The sequence below is a fragment of the Pseudophryne corroboree genome, chromosome 1 (genome assembly GCF_028390025.1).
Source record: "Pseudophryne corroboree isolate aPseCor3 chromosome 1, aPseCor3.hap2, whole genome shotgun sequence".
In the NCBI taxonomy this organism is placed as follows: domain Eukaryota; kingdom Metazoa; phylum Chordata; class Amphibia; order Anura; family Myobatrachidae; genus Pseudophryne; species Pseudophryne corroboree.
Genome location: NC_086444.1, coordinates 229,110,073 through 229,132,677, shown reverse-complemented (window position 1 = coordinate 229,132,677; position 22,605 = coordinate 229,110,073). Strand labels below are relative to the sequence as shown.

Here is a 22,605-nt window from a genome sequence, read left to right as displayed (position 1 = left end):
TGGTGGCTAAACAGGGCTCACCTTCTAGAGGGCCGCAGGTTCGGCATTCAGGACTGGATCCTGGTGACCACGGACTCGAGACTCCAAGGTTGGGGAGCAGTCACACAGGGAAGAAATTTCCAGGGACTTTGGTCAAGCCAAGAGACTTGTCTTCACATCAACATCCTGGAACTAAGGGCCATATACAACGCCCTACGTCAAGCGGAGATCTTACTTCGCAATCGACCAGTTCTGATCCAGTCAGACAACATCACCGCAGTAGCTCATGTAAACCGCCAAGGCGGCACAAGGAGCAGAGTGGCAATGGCGGAAGCCACCAGGATTCTTCGCTGGGCGGAGAATCATGTAAGCGCTCTGTCAGCAGTGTTCATTCTGGGAGTGGACAACTGGGAAGCAGACTTCCTCAGCAGACACGATCTGCATCCGGGAGAGTGGGGACTTAATCAGGAAGTCTTCGCGCAGATTGCAAGTCGATGGGGACTACCCCACATGATGGCGTCCCGTCTCAACAAAAAGCTGCAAAGGTATTGCGCCAGGTCAAGAGACCCTCAGGCGGTAGCTGTGGACGCCCTAGTGACACCGTGGGTGTTCCAGTCGGTATATGTGTTTCCTCCTCTTCCTCTCATACCCAAGGTGTTGAGGATAATAAGAAAAAGAGGAGTGAGAACAATTCTCATTGTTCCAGATTGGCCACGAAGGACCTGGTATCCGGATCTGCAAGAAATGCTCACAGAAGATCCGTGGCCTCTTCCTCTAAGACATGACCTGTTACTACAAGGTCCCTGTCTGTTCCAAGACTTACCGCGGCTGCGTTTGACGGCATGGCAGTTGAACGCCGGATCCTAGCGGAAAAAGGTATTCCGGATGAGGTCATTCCTACGCTAATAAAGGCTAGGAAGGACGTGACATCTAAACATTATCATCGAATATGGAGGAAATATGTTTCTTGGTGTGAGGCCAGTAATGCTCCTACGGAAGAATTCTACCTGGGCCGTTTTCTTCACTTCCTACAAACTGGAGTGAATTTGGGCCTAAAATTGGGCTCCATTAAAGTTCAGATCTCGGCCTTATCAATTTTCTTTCAAAAGGGATTGGCCTCATTACCTGAAGTACAGACTTTTGTGAAGGGAGTTCTGCATATTCAGCCTCCTTTTGTACCTCCGGTGGCGCCTTGGGATCTTAACGTGGTGTTAAGTTTCCTTAAGTCACATTGGTTTGAACCACTTAAGACAGTGGAGTTGAAATATCTCACCTGGAAGGTGGTCATGTTGTTAGCCTTGGCTTCGGCTAGGCGAGTGTCGGAAATTGGCGGCTTTATCCCATAAAAGCCCCTATCTGGTTTTCCATATGGATAGAGCGGAATTGCGGACCCGTCCTCAATTCCTGCCTAAGGTGGTCTCATCCTTTCATATGAACCAACCTATTGTCGTGCCTGTGGCTACACGTGACTTGGAGGATTCCGAGTCCCTTGATGTGGTCAGGGCTTTGAAAATTTACGTGACCAGAATGGCTAGGATCAGAAAAACAGAAGCACTGTTTGTCCTGTATGCAGCCAACAAAGTTGGCGACCCTGCTTCAAAGCAGACTATTGCTCGCTGGATCTGTAACACGATTCAGCAGGCGCATTCTACGTCAGGATTGCCGTTACCGAAATCGGTTCAAGCCCATTCCACTAGGAAAGTGGGCTCTTCTTGGGCGGCTGCCCGAGAGGTCTCGGCACTACAGCTGTGCCGAGCAGCTACTTGGTCAGGGTCAAACACCTTTGCAAAGTTCTATAAGTTTGATTCCCTGGCTGAGGAGGACCTCCTGTTTGCTCAATCGGTGCTGCAGAGTCATCCGCACTCTTCCGCCCGTTTGGGAGCTTTGGTATAATCCCCATGGTCCTTACGGAGTCCCAGCATCCTCTAGGACGTTAGAGAAAATAAGATTTTAAACCTACCGGTAAATCTTTTTCTCATAGTCCGTAGAGGATGCTGGGCGCCCGTCCTAAGTGCGGACTACTTCTGCAAGACTTGTATATAGTTATTGCTTACATAAGGGTTATGTTATAGTTTCATCGGTCTTGGACTGATGCTATGTTTTTTTTCATACTGTTAACTGGGTAGTATATCACAAGTTATACGGTGTGATTGGTGTGGCTGGTATGAATCTTGTCCTTGGATTACAAAAATACTTTCCTTGTACTGTCCGTCTCCTCTGGGCACAGTTTCTCTAACTGAGGTCTGGAGGAGGGGCATAGAGGGAGGAGCCAGTGCACACCCAGAGTCAAAGTCTTTCTTAAAGTGCCCATGTCTCCTGCGGAGCCCGTCTATCCCCATGGTCCTTACGGAGTCCCAGCATCCTCTACGGACTACGAGAAAAAGATTTACCGGTAGGTTTAAAATCTTATTTTTTTAAATATGAAAACAGTGATACAATCTATTGAATTCCCTTATAATCAAGATCAATACTAATTGCTAATTAATGGCATTGAGTTATCTTCACTCGATGTTGGAGCATTTCTTTTAAGTGATGGATGGCACTGAGTAATCATTTGGAGGAGACATGAAAATCAAATACAAATAAATATTAAAAGGACAGCAAAAAATGTGGGTTCATCAGTATGGTTATTATAGCTACTCAGACTGTCTAATGTGCTAAAATAATCAGTAGGTGAGGTGGGGTTAAAAATATGTTGTTAATATTGTATAAATATCTAACATCATGTACAGGAAAGGGCATTTAGGGAAAAGTGATCATGATATGGTTGTATTTGTGTTCCAACTCAATAAAACTTTTTTTGACAGAACTACAATTTTTTTGCGGTCCTCTGAGTGGGTACCTACTGTGACAGGGTGTCAACCATAAACAATTCCAGAGAAAAGTCAAGCAAGCCATGGGTCATAACCAGAACTGTACAAGCAAATACTGTACCAGGGAAGAACTCAGTAGATTTGTCACATACCAAGCCAAAGTCAAACACCAGAATCCACAGCAGAAGTTTCAGAGGAACAGATGGGAGGCACAGTCAGAAATCAAGCCAGATCAGTACACAAAGAAGCTATCAGGAACTATCAGTAGTAATGCTGGAGCACAGGAAAGTGAGACTGACACTCTGGTTCTGATCTAGTGCTAGAGTGGGCTTTATATAATAGGCATGGTTTGAATTTGGTGCCAAGTGCCCCGTCACTGGTCACCTTACTGCAATTCTTAAATGGGTAAGTGAGCAGTGTGCGCACTTCTATGGGGAGAGCGGATTTGCGATGAGTTCAGAACCGAATGCCTACCTGTTTGCAGGACCAAACATATTGACATGACATAGAGGTCCTGATTCCGAGATAAACTACCATGTCCAGTTTTTAAACAATAGAGATGCCCACTTGCAGCAACTTAAGCCAGTGCATTTTTGTCTGATAGGTGCAGTTTCTCCATCCGAGTATGGCCTTCTGTAAGAGCAACTGTGCGTTAACGCAGCCGCTTTCAGTGACATGCACAGGATACGTCTGCATCAGCTTTGCCTCCCCGTTACTTCCCAGGAACACTCACTAAAATTCTAAATATAGTAGTTACACCTTTATAAATATAGTACTTACTTTTCAGTGAAATAGTTTGTTATACAGGATTTTTTATACATGCAATTTAGTATTGCTGTTAATGTGTCCATGTGGTGAGATTGATGTGGGCAAGACTAAATTTTCTAAAGGTCAAATGAGTTTGAAATTGCCATAACCGTGCGATTTTATGAATGTGCCATTAGAGACCATGAGCCTAATTCAGATCTGATTGCAGCATCAAATTTGTTAGCTAATGGGCAAAAACCATGGCGGTCATTCAGACCTGATCATTGCAGCAAATTTGTTAGCAGTTGGGCAAAACCATGGTGGTCATTCCGAGTTGATCCCTAGCTGCATTTGTTTGCAGTGCAGCGATGAAGCTAAAAAAATGGCAGTTCTGCGCATGCTACGCAATGCGCACGCGCGATGTTCGGGCACAACGAATGATGTCATTTTGCACAGGGTCTAGCAAAGCATTTCAGTCGCACTGCTGGCCGCAGAGTGATTGACATGAAGTGGGCGTTTCTGGGTGGCAACTGACCGTTTTCAGGGAGTGTTCGGAAAAACGCAGGCGTGCCAGGGAAAAGGCAGGCGTGGCTGGGTGAACGCTGGGCGGGTGCATGACGTCAAATCCGGAACTGAATGGTCTGAAGTGATCGCAAGTGCTGAGTAGGTTTTGGGCTACTCTGAAACTACACCAAAATTTTTTGCAGGCGCTCTGCGATACAACCGTTCGCACTTCTGCTAAGCTACAATACACTCCCAGTGGGCGGCGGCATAGCGTTTGCACGGCTGCTAAAAACTGCTAGCGAGCGATCAACTCGGAATTCCCCTCCATGTGCACTGCAGGTGTGGCAGATATAACATTTGTAGAGAGAGTTAGATTTGGGTGGGTTATTTTGTTTCTGTGCAGGGTAAATATTGGCTGCTTTATTTTTAGACTGCAATTTATATTGCAGATTGAACACACCCCACCCAAATCTGTCTCTCTCTGCACATGTTATATCTGCCTCCCCTGCAGTGCACGTGGGGGGTCATTCCGACCCAATCACTCGCTGCAGTTTATCGCAGCCCAGCGATCAGGTTGGAATTGCGCCAGTGCCGCAGTGCGCCGGCGCATGCCGTCGTTCAGTAGCGATTGCCTCTGCCTGATTGACAGGCAGAGGCGGTCACAGGGCGGGAGGGGGCTGTACGCAGGCGGGGCCGGACCGAGACTATCAACTCCCGGCCAGCCGCAGGAGCTGCGCTGGCCGGGAGTTACTCCACAAATACAAAAGCATCACCGTTGTGCGATGCTTTTGTATTTGTGCAGGGGGCGAACTGACATGCGGGGCGGACTAGCCCTGCGCTGGGCGTCCCCCCACATGTCAGGGAAGATGATCGTAGCTGTGCTAAATTTAGCACAGCTACGATCAACTCAGAATGACCCCCATGGTTTGCCCATCAGCTAACAAATTTGCTGCTGCGAGCAGATCTTAATTAGGCCACATGACTGATCGGTTGTCTGGATGTTAAGTAGGCAGCCTTACCAATGTTTATTGACTCCCAAATGATTAAGTCCCTCATTCAGGTTCATTCATTAAATTGCAAAAATCCCAGATGGATGCTTTTCGGCCATCTGCGCATGTGTCAAGTCCACAGCGTGCGTGCGTGCGTGGACTTCCACATTGCGATCGCATCCCTGAAGGATGCAATCGCAATTTGATTGACAGCAGCGGGCATTGACGGGGCGTGGCATTAGGTGGTGTGTCCGGACCATTTTAGGGGTGACCACTTGACATCACATGCTGCCGCTGCAACAATGAAAATGTCAACACTGCGCCTGCATACACAGCCTGGCTCCATATGCAGGGGGTCAACATTAATTTCTGTGATGCAATCGCAATTGATTTGCGACCGCATCGCAGGATGGAGATTAGCATGCTGGATGGCCTTGCCCTGTGCTGGGTGAACCCCAGCATGCGATCGTCAGCCGTACCAGATTCTGAATAAGGTCCTATGTTTGCTCACGGAAAGAAGATTTAAAGTTAGTATTGGTTGTGTAGGAAATCGTTTTCCATTTTTATTATGGGGCAAATCCTTATTTCTCTAACGTCCTAAGTGGATGCTGGGGACTCCGTAAGGACCATGGGGAATAGCGGCTCCGCAGGAGACTGGGCACATCTAAAGAAAGCTTTAGGACTATCTGGTGTGCACTGGCTCCTCCCCCTATGACCCTCCTCCAAGCCTCAGTTAGATCTCTGTGCCCGAACGAGAAGGGTGCACACTAGGGGCTCTCCTGAGCTTCTTAGTGAAAGTTTTAGATTAGGTTTTTTATTTTCAGTGAGACCTGCTGGCAACAGGCTCACTGCATCGAGGGACTAAGGGGAGAAGAAGCGAACTCACCTGCGTGCAGAGTGGATTGGGCTTCTTAGGCTACTGGACATTAGCTCCAGAGGGACGATCACAGGCCCACCTTGGATGGGTCCCAGAGCCGCGCCGCCGGCCCCCTTACAGAGCCAGAAGGCAGAAGAGGTCCGGAAAATCGGCGGCAGAAGACGTCCTGTCTTCAACAAGGTAGCGCACAGCACTGCAGCTGTGCGCCATTGCTCTCAGCACACTTCACACTTCGGTCACTGAGGGTGCAGGACGCTGGGGGGGGGGCGCCCTGAGACGCAATAAAAACACCTTGGATGGCAAAAAAATGCATCACATATAGCTCCTGGGCTATATGGATGCATTTAACCCCTGCCAGAATCCATAAAAAAGCAGGAGAAAAGTCCGCGAAAAAGGGGCGGAGCCTATCTCCTCAGCACACTGGCGCCATTTTCCCTCACAGCTCCGTTGGAGGGAAGCTCCCTGTCTCTCCCCTGCAGTCACTACACTACAGAAAGGGTTAAAAAAAGAGAGGGGGGCACTAATTAGGCGCAGTATTAACTATACAGCAGCTATAAGGGGAAAAACACTTATACAGGTTGAGTATCCCATATCCAAATATTCCGAAATACGGAATATTCCGAAATACGGACTTTTTTGAGTGAGAGTGAGATAGTGAAACCTTTGTTTTTTGATGGCTCAATGTACACAAACTTTGTTTAATACACAAAGTTATTAAAAATATTGTATTAAATGACCTTCAGGCTCTGTATATGAGGTGTATATGAAACATAAATGAATTGTGTGAATGTACACACACTTTGTTTAATGCACAAAGTTATAAAAAATATTGGCTAAAATGACCTTCAGGCTGTGTGTATAAGGTGTATATGAAACATAAATGCATTATGTGCTTAGATTTAGGTCCCATCGCCATGATATCTCATTATGGTATGCAATTATTCCAAAATACGGAAAAATCCCATATCCAAAATACCTCTGGTCCCAAGCATTTTGGATAAGGGAGACTCAACCTGTATAAGGTTATCCCTGCATATATATAGCGCTCTGGTGTGTGCTGGCAAACTCTCCCTCTGTCTCCCCAAAGGGCTAGTGGGGTCCTGTCCTCTATCAGAGCATTCCCTGTGTGTGTGCTGTATGTCGGTACTTTTGTGTCGACATGTATGAGGAGAAAAATGATGTGGAGACGGAGCAGATTGCCTGTAATAGTGATGTCACCCCCTAGGGGGTCTACACCTGAGTGGATGAACTGTTGGAAGGAATTACGTGACAGTGTCAGCTCTGTATAAAAGACAGTGGTTGACATGAGACAGCCGGCTACTCAGCTTGTGTCTGTCCAGACGTCTCATAGGCCGTCAGGGGCTCTAAAGCGCCCGTTACCTCAGATGGCAGATATAGACGCCGACACGGATACTGACTCCAGTGTCGACGGTGAAGAGACGAATGTGACTTCCAGTAGGGCCACACGTTACATGATTGAGGCAATGAAAAATGTTTTACACATTTCTGATAATACGAGTACAACCAAAAAAGGGGTATTATGTTCGGTGAGGAAAAACTACCTGTAGTTTTCCTGAATCTGAGAAATTAAATGAGGTGTGTGATGATGCGTGGGTTTCCCCCGATAACAACTGATAATTTCTAAAATGTTATTGGCATTATATCCTTTCCCGCCAGAGGTTAGGGTGCGTTGGGAAACACCCCTTAGGGTGGATAAAGCGCTCACACGCTTGTAAGGGCTCTACCTTCGCCTGAGATGGCCGCCCTTAAGGATCCTGCTGATAGAAAGCAGGAGGGTATCCTAAAAGGTATTTACACACATACTGGTGTTATACTGCGACCAGCAATCGCCTCAGCCTGGATGTGCAGTGCTGGGTTGGCGTGGTCGGATTCCCTGACTGAAAATATTGATACCCTAGATAGGGATAGTATATTTTTGCCTATAGAGCATTTAAAAGATGCATTTCTATATATGCGTGATGCACAGCGGAATATTTGCCGACTGGCATCAAGTCTAAGCGCGTTGTCCATTTCTACGAGTAGAGGGTTATGGACACGTCAGTGGTCAGGTGATGCGTATTCCAAACGGCATTTGGAAGTATTGCTTTATTAAGGGGAGGAGTTATTTGGGGTCGGTCTTTCAGACCTGGTGGCCACGGCAACAGCTGGGAATTCCACGTTTGTACCCCAGGTCGCCTCTCAACATGAGAAGACGCCGTATTATCAGGCGCAGTCTTTTCGTGGACAAGGTTCCTCATTTCTGCCCCGTGACAGAGGGAGAGGAAAAAGGCTGCAGAAATCAGCCAGTACCCAGGAACAGAAACCCTCTCCCGCCTCTGCCAAGCCCTCAGTATACGCTGGGGCTTTACAAGCAGAATCAGGCACGGTGGGGGGGCCCGTCTCAATGAATTTCAGCGCGCAGTGGGCTCACTCGCAAGTAGACCCCTGGATCCTTCAGGTGATATCTCAGGGGTACAAATTAGAATTCGAGACGTCTCCCCCTCGCCGTTTCCTAAAGTCGGCTTTACCGATGTCTCCTTCTGACAGGGAGACAGTTTTGGTAGCCATTCACAAGCTGTATTCCCAGCAGGTGATAATCAAGATACCCCTCCTGCAACAGGGAACGGGGTATTATTCCACACTGTTGTGGTACCGAAGCCGGACGGCTCGGTGAGACCGATTCTAAATCTAAAATCTTTGAACACTTACATACAGAGGTTCAAATTCAAGATTGAGTCACTCAGAGCAGTGATTGCGAACCTGGAAGAAGGGGACTACATGATGTCTCGGGACATCAAGGATGCTTACCTTCATGTCAAAATTTACCCTTCTCACCAAGGGTACCTCAGGTTTATGGTACAGAACTGTCACTATCAGTTCAGACGCTGCCGTATGGATGGTCTACGGCACCCCGGGTCTTTACCAAGGTAATGGCCGAAATGATGATATTCCTTCGAAGGAAGTGAATTTTAGTTATCCCTTACTTGGACAATTCCCTGATAAGGGTAAGATCCAGGGAACAGTTGGAGGTCGGTGTAGCACTATCTCAGGTAGTGTTGCGGCAGCACGATTGGATTCTCAATATTCCAAAATCGCACCTGGTTCCGACGACGTGTCTTCTGTTCCTAGGGATGATCCTGGACACAGTCCAGAAAAAGGTGTTTCTCCCGGAGGAGAAAGCCAGGGAGTTATCCGAGCTAGTCAGGAACTTCCTAAAACCGAGCCAAGTCTCAGTGCATCAATGCACAAGGGTTCTGGGTAAAATGGTGGCTTCCTACGAAGCAATCCCATTCGACAGATTCCACGCACCAGTGGGACCTGCTGGACAAATGGTCCGGGTCGCATCTTCAGATGCATCAGCGGATAACCCTGTCACCAAGGACAAGGGTGTCCCTCCTGTGGTGGTTGCAGAGTGCTCATCTTCTAGAGGGCCGCAGATTAGGCATTCAGGACTGGGTCCTGGTGACCACGGATGCCAGCCTGCGAGGCTGGGGAGCAGTCACACAGGGAAGGAATATCCAGGGCTTATGGTCAAGCCTGGAGACATCACTTCACATAAATATCCTGAAGCTAAGGGACATTTACAATGCTCTAAGCTTAGCAAGACCTCTGCTTCAAGGTCAGCCGGTGTTGATCCAGTCGGACAACATCACGGCAGTCACCCACGTAAACAGACAGGGTGGCACAAGAAGCAGGAGGGCAATGGCAGAAGCTGCAAGGATTCTTCGCTGGCGGAAAATCATGTGATAGCACTGTCAGCAGTATTCATTCCGGGAGTGGACAACTGGGAAGCAGACTTCCTCAGCACGACCTCCACCCGGGAGAGTGGGGACTTCACCCAGAAGTCTCCCACATGATTAAAAACTCGACAGGTATTGCGCCAGGTCCAGGGACCCTCAGGCAATAAGCTGTAGACGCTCTGGTAACACCGTGGGTGTACCAGTCAGGGTATGTGTTCCCTCCTCTGCCTCTCATACCCAAGGTACTGAGATTGATAAGATGGAGAGGAGTAAGCTCTATATTCGTGGTTCCGGATTGGCCAAGAAGAACTTGGTAACCGGAACTTCAAGAGATGCTCACGGAAGATCCGTGGCCTCTACCTCTAAGAAGGGACCTGCTCCAGCAAGGACCCTGTCTGTTCCAAGAATTACCGCGGCTGCGTTTGACGGCATGGCGGTTGAACGCCGGATCCTGAAGGAAAAAAGGCATTCCGGATGAAGTCATCCCTATCCTGATCAAAGCCAGGAGGGATGTAACCGCAAAAACATTATCACCGCAATTGGCGAAAATATGTTGCGTGGTGCGAGGCCAGTAAGGCCCGACGGAGGAAATTCAACTGGGTCGATTCCTACATTTCCTGCAAACAGGAGTGTCTATGGGCCTGAAATTGGGGTCCATTAAGGTTCAAATTTCGGCCCTGTCAATTTTCTTCCAAAAAAGAACTAGCTTCAGTCCCTGAAGTTCAGACGTTTGTAAAAGGGGTACTGCATATACAGCCTCCTTTTGTGCCTCCAGTGGCACTTTGGGATCTCAATGTAGTTTTGGGTTCCAAAAGTCACATTGGTTTGAACCACTTAAATCTGTGGAGTTAAAATATCTCACATGAAAAGTGGTCATGCTTTTGGCCCTGGCCTGGGCCAGGCGCGTGTCAGAATGGGCGGCTTTATCCTGAAAAAGCCCTTATCTGATTTTCCATTCGGACAGGGCGGAATTGAGGACTCGTCCTCAGTTTCTCCCCAAGGTGGTTTCAGCGTTTCACCTGAACCAACCTATTGGTGGTGCCTGCGGCTACTAGGGACTTGGAAGCCTCCAAGTTGCTAGACGTTGTCAGTGCCCTGAAAATATATGTTTCCAGGACGGCTGGAGTCAGGAAATCTGACTCGCTGTTTATCCTGTATGCACCCAACAAGCTGGGTGCTCCTGCTTCTAAGCAGACTATTGCTCGTTGGATTTGTAGTACAATTCAGCTTGCACATTCTGTGGCAGGCCTGCCACAGCCAAAGATCTGTAAATGCCCACTCCACAAGGAAGGTGGGCTCATCTTGGGCGGCTGCCCGAGGGGTCTCGGCTTTACAACTTTGCCGAGCAACTACTTGGTCAGGAGCAAATACGTTTGTAAAATTCTACAAAATTGATATCCTGGCTGAGGAGGACCTGGAGTTCTCTCATTTGGTGCTGCAGAGTCATCCGCACTCTCCCGCCCGTTTGGGAGCTTTGGTATAATCCCCATGGTCCTTACGGAGTCCCCAGCATCCACTTAGGACGTTAGAGAAAATAAGAATTTACTTACCGATAATTCTATTTCTCATAGTCCGTAGTGGATGCTGGGCGCCCATCCCAAGTGCGGATTGTCTGCAATACTTGTACATAGTTATTGTTACAAAAATCGGGTTATTATTGTTGTGAGCCATCTTTCAGAGGCTCCTCTGTTATCATGCTGTTAACTGGGTTCAGATCACAGGTTATACGGTGTGATTGGTGTGGCTGGTATGAGTCTTACCCGGGATTCAAAATCCTTCCTTATTGTGTACGCTCGTCCGGGCACAGTATCCTAACTGAGGCTTGGAGGAGGGTCATAGGGGGAGGAGCCAGTGCACACCAGATAGTCCTAAAGCTTTCTTTAGATGTGCCCAGTCTCCTGCGGAGCCGCTATTCCCCATGGTCCTTACGGAGTCCCCAGCATCCACTACGGACTATGAGAAATAGAATTATCGGTAAGTAAATTCTTATTTTTGTCTTAAGTTGGCAATAAAATAAAATGAAAACCCTTGTTCTAAACTGAAGTTCACATTTACCATGTTCTATTTGAAAACATGTATGCTTTGGTCCAGTAGATGTAAAATAAATTATTTGTTTCAAATTGACAATACCCTTTAAGTCATTTATTATTACTAACATTTTACAGTTCATGAATTGCTCCATCTGAATATGATTCCATTGTTGTGTACTGATAGCGTACTCTAATTATATGTCATAATTTTATCCGAGAGCATAAATTTCCTTCATGCTTTGTATGCAAACCATGTTTGTACTCCTGAACTACAGTAACACAAATACAGCAGTTACCTGGCAGTGAGAATGGAACACAGAAAACAACTCTATTCTTTTTCCCTGTTGTGAGTCAATGTAAGACAACTGTAGCAAAGTGTAAATGCTAGCAAAAATCCAATAAATGTACTAGAGGCAGTTTATGTGGTTACTTATCACTCAAATCTAAAAGGGAATCCCCAACTAGCTAGCTATCTGTATGGAATAGTCATCATGACTATGACTCAACAATTATTGAATAGCTTTATAATAGTTCACTTAATAATTAATGTAATACAATATTAATGAAATAATTTTGTAAGAATGCTTATATGCTTATTATAATTAAAAACTTCTGCTTTAACTATCCACAAGTTGTGTCTGCATATACCTACTGTATTTATAAATAGGATGTGTGTGCATTTTTAATGCTGTAAATTACGTCTTATTTACAGATGTATCAAATGTATCACAGAATCAGGGCTAGGAAGCACAATATGCACTTGGGTCAAAAACTGGTTAGATAATAGGGAGCAGCGCGTGTGGTTAATGGATCTTTTTCAACTTGGACTGAAGTGCTAAGTGGTGTGCCGCAAGGCTCAGTATTAGGACCGCTATTGTTCAATATTTTCATTAATGACCTAACAGAAGGTCTAGAGAGCATGGTGTCAATTTTTGCAGATGATACCAAATTGTGTAAAGTTATAAATGCGGAGGGGGATGCTGAGTCGCTTCAGAACGACTTAGTTAAATTAGAAGCCTGGGCAGCGAAATGGAAAATGCGCTTCAATACAGACAAGTGTAAGGTAATGCACTGTGGTAACAAGAACAAAAATAACACCTACCTACTAAATGGGGTAAAATTAGGGGATTCTGTACTGGAAAAGGACTTAGGTGTCCTCATAGATAGCAAGCTAAGCAGTAGTACCCAAAGTAGGACTGCAGCAAAGAAGGCTAATAAGATATTAGCATGCATAAAATGGGGAATTGATGCTAGGGACGAGAGTATTATACTCCCATTATATAAATCACTTGTGAGGCCACACCTTGAATACTGTGTACAATTCTGGGCACCTTACTACAAAAAGGATATCCTGGAGCTAGAAAAGGTTCAAAGGCGGGCGACCAAACTAATTAAGGGTATGGAGACGCTGGAATACAAGGAAAGGCTTGGAAGACTAGGCATGTTTACACTGGAAAAGAGGAGATTAAGAGGGGCCATGACCAACATTTACAAATATATAAGGGGACAATACACAGATCTTGCGCAGGACCTGTTTTTGGTTAGATCAACACAGAGAACTGGTGGACACTCGCTCAGGTTAGAGGAGAGGAGATTCCGCACAATACGGCGTGAAGGCTTTTTTACGGTAAGGACGATACGTGTTTGGAATTCCCTGCCTGAGGGAGTTGTAATGGCCGACTCAGTCAACAACTTTAAGAATGGGTTAGATAAATTCCTAATGGATAAGGATATCCAGGGTTACGGGGCATAGTCACGCACTAGGGTTATTATAAAAAAGAGGGGTAAAACGTAATGGCAGTCATCAATGTCAGTCAAAATTTTATACAAAATAATTGTGCATAGGAGACCACAAATAGGTTGAACTCGATGGACAATTGTCTTTTTTCAACCTTAGATACTATGGGGTATATGCAATAGCGGGCGAATCGCGGCATTAGATCCGCCTCTGTGCGATTCGCCCGCTATCGCCAGCCACAGCCCTGTCGCCGGGACCCTGGATTCACTATATTCAATGAAAAAACGATTCGCCCCTCCCGCAGGCGGATCCAGGCCAATCGGCGAGTAGTGGGCGTAATGAATTCGCCTTCCCGCCCAAAGCAGCCCTTTATTAGGGCTTGTTTGCTGCATGTGCTCTGCAGCCATTTTGTGAACCTGCAGAGAGGTGTGAGGAGGAGCAGAGCTAACAATTTGGTTGTTTGCTGTGGATATCTTTGGACACCCCAGCAGGCTTTATTCCTGGACAGTCAGGAGGATTCCTGTTACCCCGGAGCAGAGCCATTTTAGGAGCTTTTACTACATTTGTAGGTAAGTACCACATGTGTGTCTGGTGTTGCATGTATGTGTTTGTGTAGTGGGGGTTGCCATGAGGTGTACATGGGGTGTTTGTGTATGTGTGCAGGTATGTGTATAGCCCCTTGCTTGTGTTGCTGCATTTTTAGGGAGACTTGTGTTTTGGGGTAGTTTTTCACGTTTTTTTTTTTTTTTTTTTAATTGACTTTTTTGGGTCTTCTATTAGCATTGGTGTACCTCCTGAGTGTGCAGGGATGCTTTCTGGTCATTTTGGGGTGTTTTGGAGCAAGTTTAGTCGACAGCCTGGTCGACATGTGCTGCTGACTGTTTTGCAAACATGTGTTTTTCCGCCTAATTTTGCTGTGGGGTGACTCCTGAGTGTGCAGGAATGCTTTCTGACCATTTTGGGGTGATTTGGAGCAAGTTTAGTCGACAGCCTGGTCGACATGTGCTGCTGACTGTTTTGCAAACATGTGTTTTTCCGCCTAATTTTGCTGTGGGGTGACTCCTGAGTGTGCAGGAATGCTTTCTGACCATTTTGGGGTGATTTGGAGCAAGTTTAGTCGACAGCCTGGTCGACATGTGCTGCTGACTGTTTTGCAAACATGTGTTTTCCCGCCTAATTTTGCTGTGGGGTGCCTCCTGAGTGTGCTGGGATGCTTTCTGGCCAATTTGGGGTGATTTGGAGCAAGTTGAGTCGACAGCCAGGTTGACATGTGCTGCTGATTGTTTTTCAAACATGTGTTTTCCCGCCTAATTTTGCTGTGGGGTGCCTCCTGAGTGTGCTGGGATGCTTTCTGGCCAATTTGGGGTGATTTGGAGCAAGTTGAGTCGACAGCCAGGTTGACATGTGCTGCTGATTGTTTTTCAAACATGTGTTTTCCCGCCTAATTTTGCTGTGGGGTGCCTCCTGAGTGTGCTGGGATGCTTTCTGGCCAATTTGGGGTGATTTGGAGCAAGTTGAGTCGACAGCCAGGTTGACATGTGCTGCTGATTGTTTTTCAAACATGTGTTTTCCCGCCTAATTTTGCTGTGGGGTGACTCCTGAGTGTGCAGGGATGCTTTCTGGCCATTTTGGGGTGATTTGGAGCAAGTTGAGTCGACAGCCAGGTTGACATGTGTGGCTGATTGTTTTTCAAACATGTGTTTTCCCGCCTAATTTTGCTGTGGGGTGCCTCCTGAGTGTGCAGGGATGCTTTCTGGCCATTTTGGGGTGATTTGGAGCAAGTTGAGTCGACAGCCTGGTCGACATTTTGTAAGGGGCAGCCATTTTGTAAGGGGCAGCCATTTTGTGAGGGTCAGCCATTTATACATGTGTGGTTTTTTTTTTTTATAACAGAGATGTCAAGGGACAAACAAACCCGATCCGCCCCTTCCCCCACCCCCTCGGATATATCCCTGCAAAGCAATGAGGAGTGGGAGCCAACCCAGGAGGCGGATGCGACCGACCAGGCATCTAGTGACCAGCCGCGGTCGTCAAGGGCCCATGAGAAGTCCAAGAAAAAGCCTAGTAAAAAGGTACTTAACCACACCTGCAGACACAAATAGCATCAAACTTTACCCACTGTAGTTTGTGCAATGCCATGCACACCTACTGTAATAGGTGCGCAATGCCAGGGATACTGACACTCACAGGTACATACCGATCTTAATAAAATGTATTTTTATTTTTTTTTAATCCCTAAAGGCAAGAAGCCAGCCAGAGGAGCAGTCGGAGGAGGAAGCCTCTGGTGAAGAAGCAGGACAGAAAAAGCCGCGTGGACCCAGATACACTGAGGCGGAAAACTGTGTCCTAGTGGATTGCGTCGACAGGTCCTACGACGTTTTGTATGGATCAAGGGCACAGAAAACAGCATTTAAGGTAAAGCGGAACATCTGGGAATCCATCGCCAGTCAAGTAACTGCAATTTCTGGAAACCGTCGGAGCACCCAAAATTGCTTGAAGCGGTACAGTGATTGCCGCAGACAGACCAAGAAGAAGATGGGGATTCAGCGCCGACATGAGACAGCTACGGGAGGTGGCCCGGCTCTCAATTTGAAGTGGCTACCCTGGGAGAACGTTATTAGAAGGCGCTTGAACCCTGTCATGGTCGAAGGAGTTCGCGGAGGTGTGGACTCCAGCCGTCCTGCTGGCTTTCTCGAGGAGGAAGAACCGCCCAGAAGACGGAGGAAGGCGGGAGACCAGCCGTCCAAAAGGAGGTCTGATGGTAAGAATACATTCACATGAGCTGTAGTTCCCTTTAAAATTTTTGTATGTGCTAATGTGTTTTTTTTTTTTTTTCAGACAGACCTGCCCAGAGGACATCACCTGCGCACAGGACATCGCCAGCGCACGGACCGTTACCTGTGCAGCAGGCATCGGCAGCAGCGCGCGGACCATCAACTGCGCCGCAAGCATCGCGAGCACACAGATCGTCACCTGTGCGCCACAGTTCGTCATCGCGCAGTTGGTCACCTGTGCACCAGACGACATCAGTGCACAGACTATCACCTGTGCACCAGACACCGTCGGCGACCACACCACAAGATGGGCGCCAAACTACAGCTCCTGCGCGCAGGCCATCACCAGATCGTCGTCTCTCCAGGAGCTCTGGGACTGTGACTGAAGAGCCTCAAGACACAACCCTTGTGGACCCATCACTCGATCTGTTTGAGTCTACAGGGTTAACTGACGAAACTTTTCTTGGGTTTGAGGACAGCCGTGCAGATGTATCCAGCCAGACCCTTGAAAAGTCTTCCGAAACGAGGACAAGTGGAGCTCCTGGAGCAGCGGCATCACAGGATGGAGAAGGTTTGTTTGTTTTTTTGTGTGTGGGGGGGGGGGGCAGTAGTTGTGTAAAGTTTATCAACTTTTCCAAAATTTATTTTGCAAACAGTGGTGCCACGAACCAGCAGCGGACTAGCTTCGGGGGTTGGTTCGTACTTCAGGCCGGATCTCCTACAGGAGTCGTCAGAGGATGACGAGGTGGAAGTGCAGGAGGCTCCAGTTACTACATCCCTGCGTGAGTAAATTGAATTGTGAACCTTCCAAAAAATGTTTGTTGAATTTGGATAATATTGTCTAATTTTCTTTTCAGCTGCCCAAATGAATGTGGTGGCAGACATCCAGGAAGGGCAGAATCCCTCAACTGTTCAGAGGGTTCACACCCTGGCATCAGAGATTGGGACACGCCAGGATACATACACAAATGTTGTGGGAAGCAGACTGGACAACATTGAGAGGACAATGGAGAAAATGTCCAACAATCTGCATGAACTGCAGAAGACTATTTCCGACAGCACGGCCACAATACTACAGATCATAATTGAAGATCGTAGGGAGAATAGGAACATACTTAACATCATGTCCGATTCCTTGGTCAAGCTTGTGGAAAAAACCACATGTTTGGCAGAAAGCAATAAGAACATGTCGGATAGTCATCGACACTCCGCTTCCAGCCAACAGCTCATCGCAACCACACTGCAGATGATCTATGATAAGCTCCCAGAACCAGCTCATCAACACGCTGGTGATCCACCATATCCGCCGTCTCAAGCCACAAGGACGCATCGTACCCTTCCTCAAGTCCCATCCCAGTACAGTCAGTCACAGATGTACCAGGGATATACAGGGATGTACCCCACCCCCCAGATGCCTCCACCACCAGCCGCACATTCTTCAGCAGCATGGGCACCGAGGGCCAGTCGACATACTCCCCAGCCTCCCAGGACATCCACGCCCTATCAGGGGGAAGAAGAGGATCCGGACAGACTTCCACCATAAACCCGGTCGTATTATTTTATTTTATTTTAAATGTTTTTCATGTATCCCTGTCTTCCCCTCCCATTAGTTTGTTGTTTTTCTTACTATTGTTTTTTCTTTGTTGGGCTTCCCCACCCGTGACCGGGTACTACCAAGGAGCTTTGTGTAGGCATACATGCGCGGGCATGTATGCGGGCGCGTGTGGTAACGGATGAAAGCTCCTTGCGGCTACATGTATGATGGGCCAAAGAGCTATTCTGATACCCCCTTTTTCTTCAAAAAATCCTTTTTGTAATGATGTACTGTAGACTTTCATTGTGTGAATTTACTATTCACTAGTCTGTGTTTTTGACTTATTCATAGGATTTGTGAGGAAAAATGAAGTGGACGGAATAAGATTGTGTTGAGCGTACCAAGGTGAGTAGAACCAAATTTAATTCAAGAAACTTTGAACCGCATGCCTTTGTAGAACAACACCGCCCAGCAATGGCTCATGCTGGGCTGTGTTGTTCCACAAATGTTAGCCTGTCAAAGTGCTGACCACTGACGACACTCTTTCACTTTGAATCGCATGCCTTTGTAGAACAACACCGCCCAGCAATGTCTCATGCTGGGCTGTGTTGTTCCACAAATGTTAGCATGTCAAAGTGCTGACCACTGACGACACTTTCACTTTGAACCGCATGCCTTTGTAGAACAACACCGCCCAGCAATGTCTCATGCTGGGCTGTGTTCCACAAATTTTCATTGGAAAAATGAACAAGTGTGTTTTTACTTTAATATACTTTTTTTTTCCTCTTTTCCCCACAGATATCTATATACACAAGAAAAGAATGTAAAGAAGAACAAACTATTTTTTTTTTTTTTATTAACTTTCAAACTTTATTAAATTTTTTTATCTTCAATAAACTTTTAAAAATAGAAGTTTCCTGTGGTTTTTATTAAAATTTGTAATGCAGTTGAATTGTATGTAAGATTGCCCAGGGAACATCAGGGGATCTGTATCTTCACGTCCACACCACTTAGGAAGGATACACCGGAAGATCTGTGGAAGAGAACAGTATGAGCTACCAGATGTGGGTAATAGTGTCACCCTGGGACAGGAAAGAAGAGGTAAATACAGACCACACAACACAAGCGGGTTGCAGCGGCCCAAATGCAACCCTCCTGCACTTGCATCACTACACATCCAAACATTCCCTGATCCAGCATTGCTGTTTCAGGGAATGTTTGGATGTGTAGTGACGCAAGTGCCGTAGGGCTGCACTTTGGACATGCCAGGGTGATTTAGGACAAGTGAGTTTTGTTGGTCAATTGCATCTCACCTGAGGTGGTTGTCTGCTACATGGCGGAGGGTCAGGTCCACATCACCAGTAGGTCGCCCATGGAACATCGGGTGAAATGTCGTGTCTCCTCACATCCACGCCACTTGGGAAGATACACCGCAGTACCTGTGGAAGAGAACCGTTTAAGCTTTCAGGTATGGGTGATAGTGTCACTCTGGGGCTGAAAAAGGAGGTACATACAACAGTCCACACAACACAAGCGGGTTGCAGCAGCCCAAATGCAAACCTCCTGCACTTGCATAACTACACATCCAAACATTCCCTGATCCAGCATTGCTGTTTCAGGGAATGTTTGGATGTGTAGTGACGCAAGTGCCGTAGGGCTGCACTTTGGACATGCCAGGGTGATTTAGGACAAGTGAGTTTTGTTGGTCAATTGCATCTCACCTGAGGTGGTTGTCTGCTACATGGCGGAGGGTCAGGTCCACATCACCAGTAGGTCGCCCATGGAACATCGGGTGAAATGTCGTGTCTCCTCACATCCACGCCACTTGGGAAGATACACCGCAGTACCTGTGGAAGAGAACCGTTTAAGCTTTCAGGTATGGGTGATAGTGTCACTCTGGGGCTGAAAAAGGAGGTACATACAACAGTCCACACAACACAAGCGGGTTGCAGCAGCCCAAATGCAAACCTCCTGCACTTGCATAACTACACATCCAAACATTCCCTGATCCAGCATTGCTGTTTCAGGGAATGTTTGGATGTGTAGTGACGCAAGTGCCGTAGGGCTGCACTTTGGACATGCCAGGGTGATTTAGGACAAGTGAGTTTTGTTGGTCAATTGCATCTCACCTGAGGTGGTTGTCTGCTACATGGCGGAGGGTCAGGTCCACATCACCAGTAGGTCGCCCATGGAACATCGGGTGAAATGTCGTGTCTCCTCACATCCACGCCACTTGGGAAGATACAACGCAGGACCTGTGGAAGAGAACAGTATGAGCTACCAGATGTGGGTAATAGTGTCACCCTGGGAATGGAAAGAAGAGGTACATACAGTCCACACAACACAAGTGGGTTGCAGCGGCCCAAATGCAACCCTCCTGCACTTGCATCACTACACATCCAAACATTCCCTGACCAGCATTGCTGTTTCATGGAATGTTTGGATGTGTAGTGACGCAAGTGCCGGAGGGATGCATTTTGGACATGCCAGGGTGATTTTGGACAAAGGGAGTTCTGGGCAATCCATCTCACCTGTGTTGACACGCCGACTGCAACGATCTCCGACGAACCGAAGGTACCTGTCAAAAAAATCATACTCACCTTCCAGCGTCCAGAGGTACATCCAGGTCCAGAGAGATAATCCACGTACTTGGCAAAACAAAAAAACGCACACCGATCCAGCGGACTAATGAAAGGGGTCCAATGTTTTCACATCATACCCCTTTCTCCCAAAGGCCGGGACAAATTTTAAACATGTTTCTATTGGTGTTTTTTTTTTTGGGAATAGCAGATCTATTTATAATAGAAGGGATTAGGTACTTTTTTTTTTGGGGGGGGGAGGCACAAATATAATTTATATTTTTTAAAATAATTTTTTTATTGCTGGAACGGTAAAATCAGGGAAAAAAATGGCGTGGGGTCCCCCCTCCAAAGCATAACCAGCCTCGGGCTCATTGAGCTGGTCCTGGTTCTAAAAATGCGGGGAAAAAATTGACAGGGGATCCCCCGTATTTTTAAAACCAGCACCGGGCTCTGCGCCTGATGCTGGTGCCAAAAATACGGGGGACAAAACGAGTAGGGGTCCCCCGTATTTTTAACACCAGCATCGGGCTCCACTAGCTGGACAGATAATGCCACAGCCGGGGGTCACTTTTATGCCGTGCCCTGCGGCCGTGGCATCAAATATCCAACTAGTCACCCCTGGCCGGGGTACCCTGGGGGAGTGGGGACCCCTTCAATCAAGGGGTCCCCCCCCCAGCCACCCAAGGGCCAGGGGTGAAGCCCGAGGCTGTCCCCCCCCATCCAATGGGCTGCGGATGGGGGGGCTGATAGCCTTTGTGTTAAAAAAAAAAGATATTGTTTTTTCCATTAGTACTACAAGTCCCAGCAAGCCTCTCCCGCAAGCTGGTACTTGGAGAACCACAAGTACCAGCATGCGGGAGAAAAACGGGCCCGCTGGTACCTGTAGTACTACTGGAAAAAAAATACCCAAATAAAAACAGTACACAGACACCGTCGACAGTAAAACTTTATTTCACACTACCGACACACACATACTTACCTATGTTCACACGCCGACATCGGTCCTCTTCTCCATGTAGAATCCACGGATACCTGAAAAGCAAAGTTCAATATACTCACCTCAGGGTCCAGAGATAAATCCACGTACTTGGCAAAAAAAGAAAGCGCATTTACCCGCACCAAAAACGGACTGAAAGGGGTCCCATGTTGACACATGGGACACCTTTCCACGATTAAGATCTGTCAGTGACAGCTGTCACTGACAGGTCTCTAAGCCAATCAGGAAGCGCAACTTCGTTGCGCTCACCTGATTGGCTGATCGCTGTGACAGCGCATCGCACAGCTCCCTCCATTATATTCAATGGTGGGAACTTAGCGGCTAGCGGTGAGGTCACCCGCCGGTCAGCGGTGACCGGCGGGTGACCCCACCGCTAGCCGCTAAGTTCCCACCATTGAAAGTAATGGAGCGGCTTTGCGAGGCGCTGTCAGAGTACAGACGGCGTCCAGCCAATCAGGTGAGCGTGGCAGTAGCGCTTCCTGATTGGCTGAAGGGACATCAGTGACAGGAGTCACGTGATGTCCCGGCATTCGGGGAGAGGGGTCCCATGTGTCAGCATGGGACCCCTTTCGGTCCGCAGGTCCGGTTGTTCGTTTTCTTTTTTTGCCAAGTCCGTGGATTTATCTCTGGAGCCTGTTGAGGTGAGTATATTGATCTTTTATTTTCAGGTATCCGTGGATTCTACATGGAGAAGAGGACCGATGTCGGCGTGTGAACATAGGTAAGTATGTGTGTGTCGGCAGTGTGTAATAAAGTTTTACTGTCGACGGTGTCTGTGTCCTGTTTTTATTTGGGTATTTTTTTTCCATTAGAACTACAGGTACCAGCGGGCCCGTTTTTCTCCCGCATGCTGGTACTTGTGGTTCTCCAAGTACCAGCTTGCAGGGGAGGCTTGCTGGGACTTGTAGTACTAATGGAAAAAACAATATCTTTTTTTTTGAACACAAAGGCTATCAGCCCCCCCATCCGCAGCCCATTGGATGGGGGGGGACAGCCTCGGGCTTCACCCCTGGCCCTTGGGTGGCTGGGGGGGGGACCCCTTGATTGAAGGGGTCCCCACTCCCCCAGGGTACCCCGGCCAGGGGTGACTAGTTGGATATTTGATGCCACGGCCGCAGGGCACGGCATAAAAGTGACCCCCAGCTGTGGCATTATCTGTCCAGCTAGTGGAGCCCGATGCTGGTGTTAAAAATACGGGGGACCCCTACTCGTTTTGTCCCCCGTATTTTTGGCACCAGCATCAGGCGCAGAGCCCGGTGCTGGTTTTAAAAATACGGGGGATCCCCTGTCAATTTTTTCCC

The 22,605-nt window shown here is 47.5% G+C and overlaps 1 protein-coding gene and 1 long non-coding RNA gene across 2 annotated transcripts; one reads left to right on the top strand and one right to left on the bottom strand.

Annotated features, from left to right (window-relative positions):
• The first annotated feature begins 13,854 nt into the window (after nt 1-13,854).
• On the top strand, nt 13,855-18,565 carry LOC135062133 (serine/arginine repetitive matrix protein 1-like). The gene is made up of 7 exons (XM_063964111.1): nt 13,855-13,986; nt 15,311-15,489; nt 15,659-16,178; nt 16,256-16,762; nt 16,848-16,973; nt 17,049-18,130; nt 18,524-18,565. The coding sequence occupies exons 2-6, from the start codon at nt 15,313-15,315 to the stop codon at nt 17,732-17,734; spliced, it is 2,016 nt and encodes a 671-aa protein (XP_063820181.1). The 5' UTR covers nt 13,855-13,986; nt 15,311-15,312; the 3' UTR covers nt 17,735-18,130; nt 18,524-18,565.
• An 852-nt stretch (nt 18,566-19,417) lies between these two features.
• LOC135053712 (uncharacterized) lies at nt 19,418-21,565 on the bottom strand. The gene is made up of 3 exons (XR_010243075.1): nt 21,367-21,565; nt 19,855-19,980; nt 19,418-19,572 (listed from the first exon to the last, which is right to left on the bottom strand). It is a non-coding gene; the product is annotated as an uncharacterized LOC135053712 (long non-coding RNA).
• Nucleotides 21,566-22,605: the final 1,040 nt, after the last annotated feature.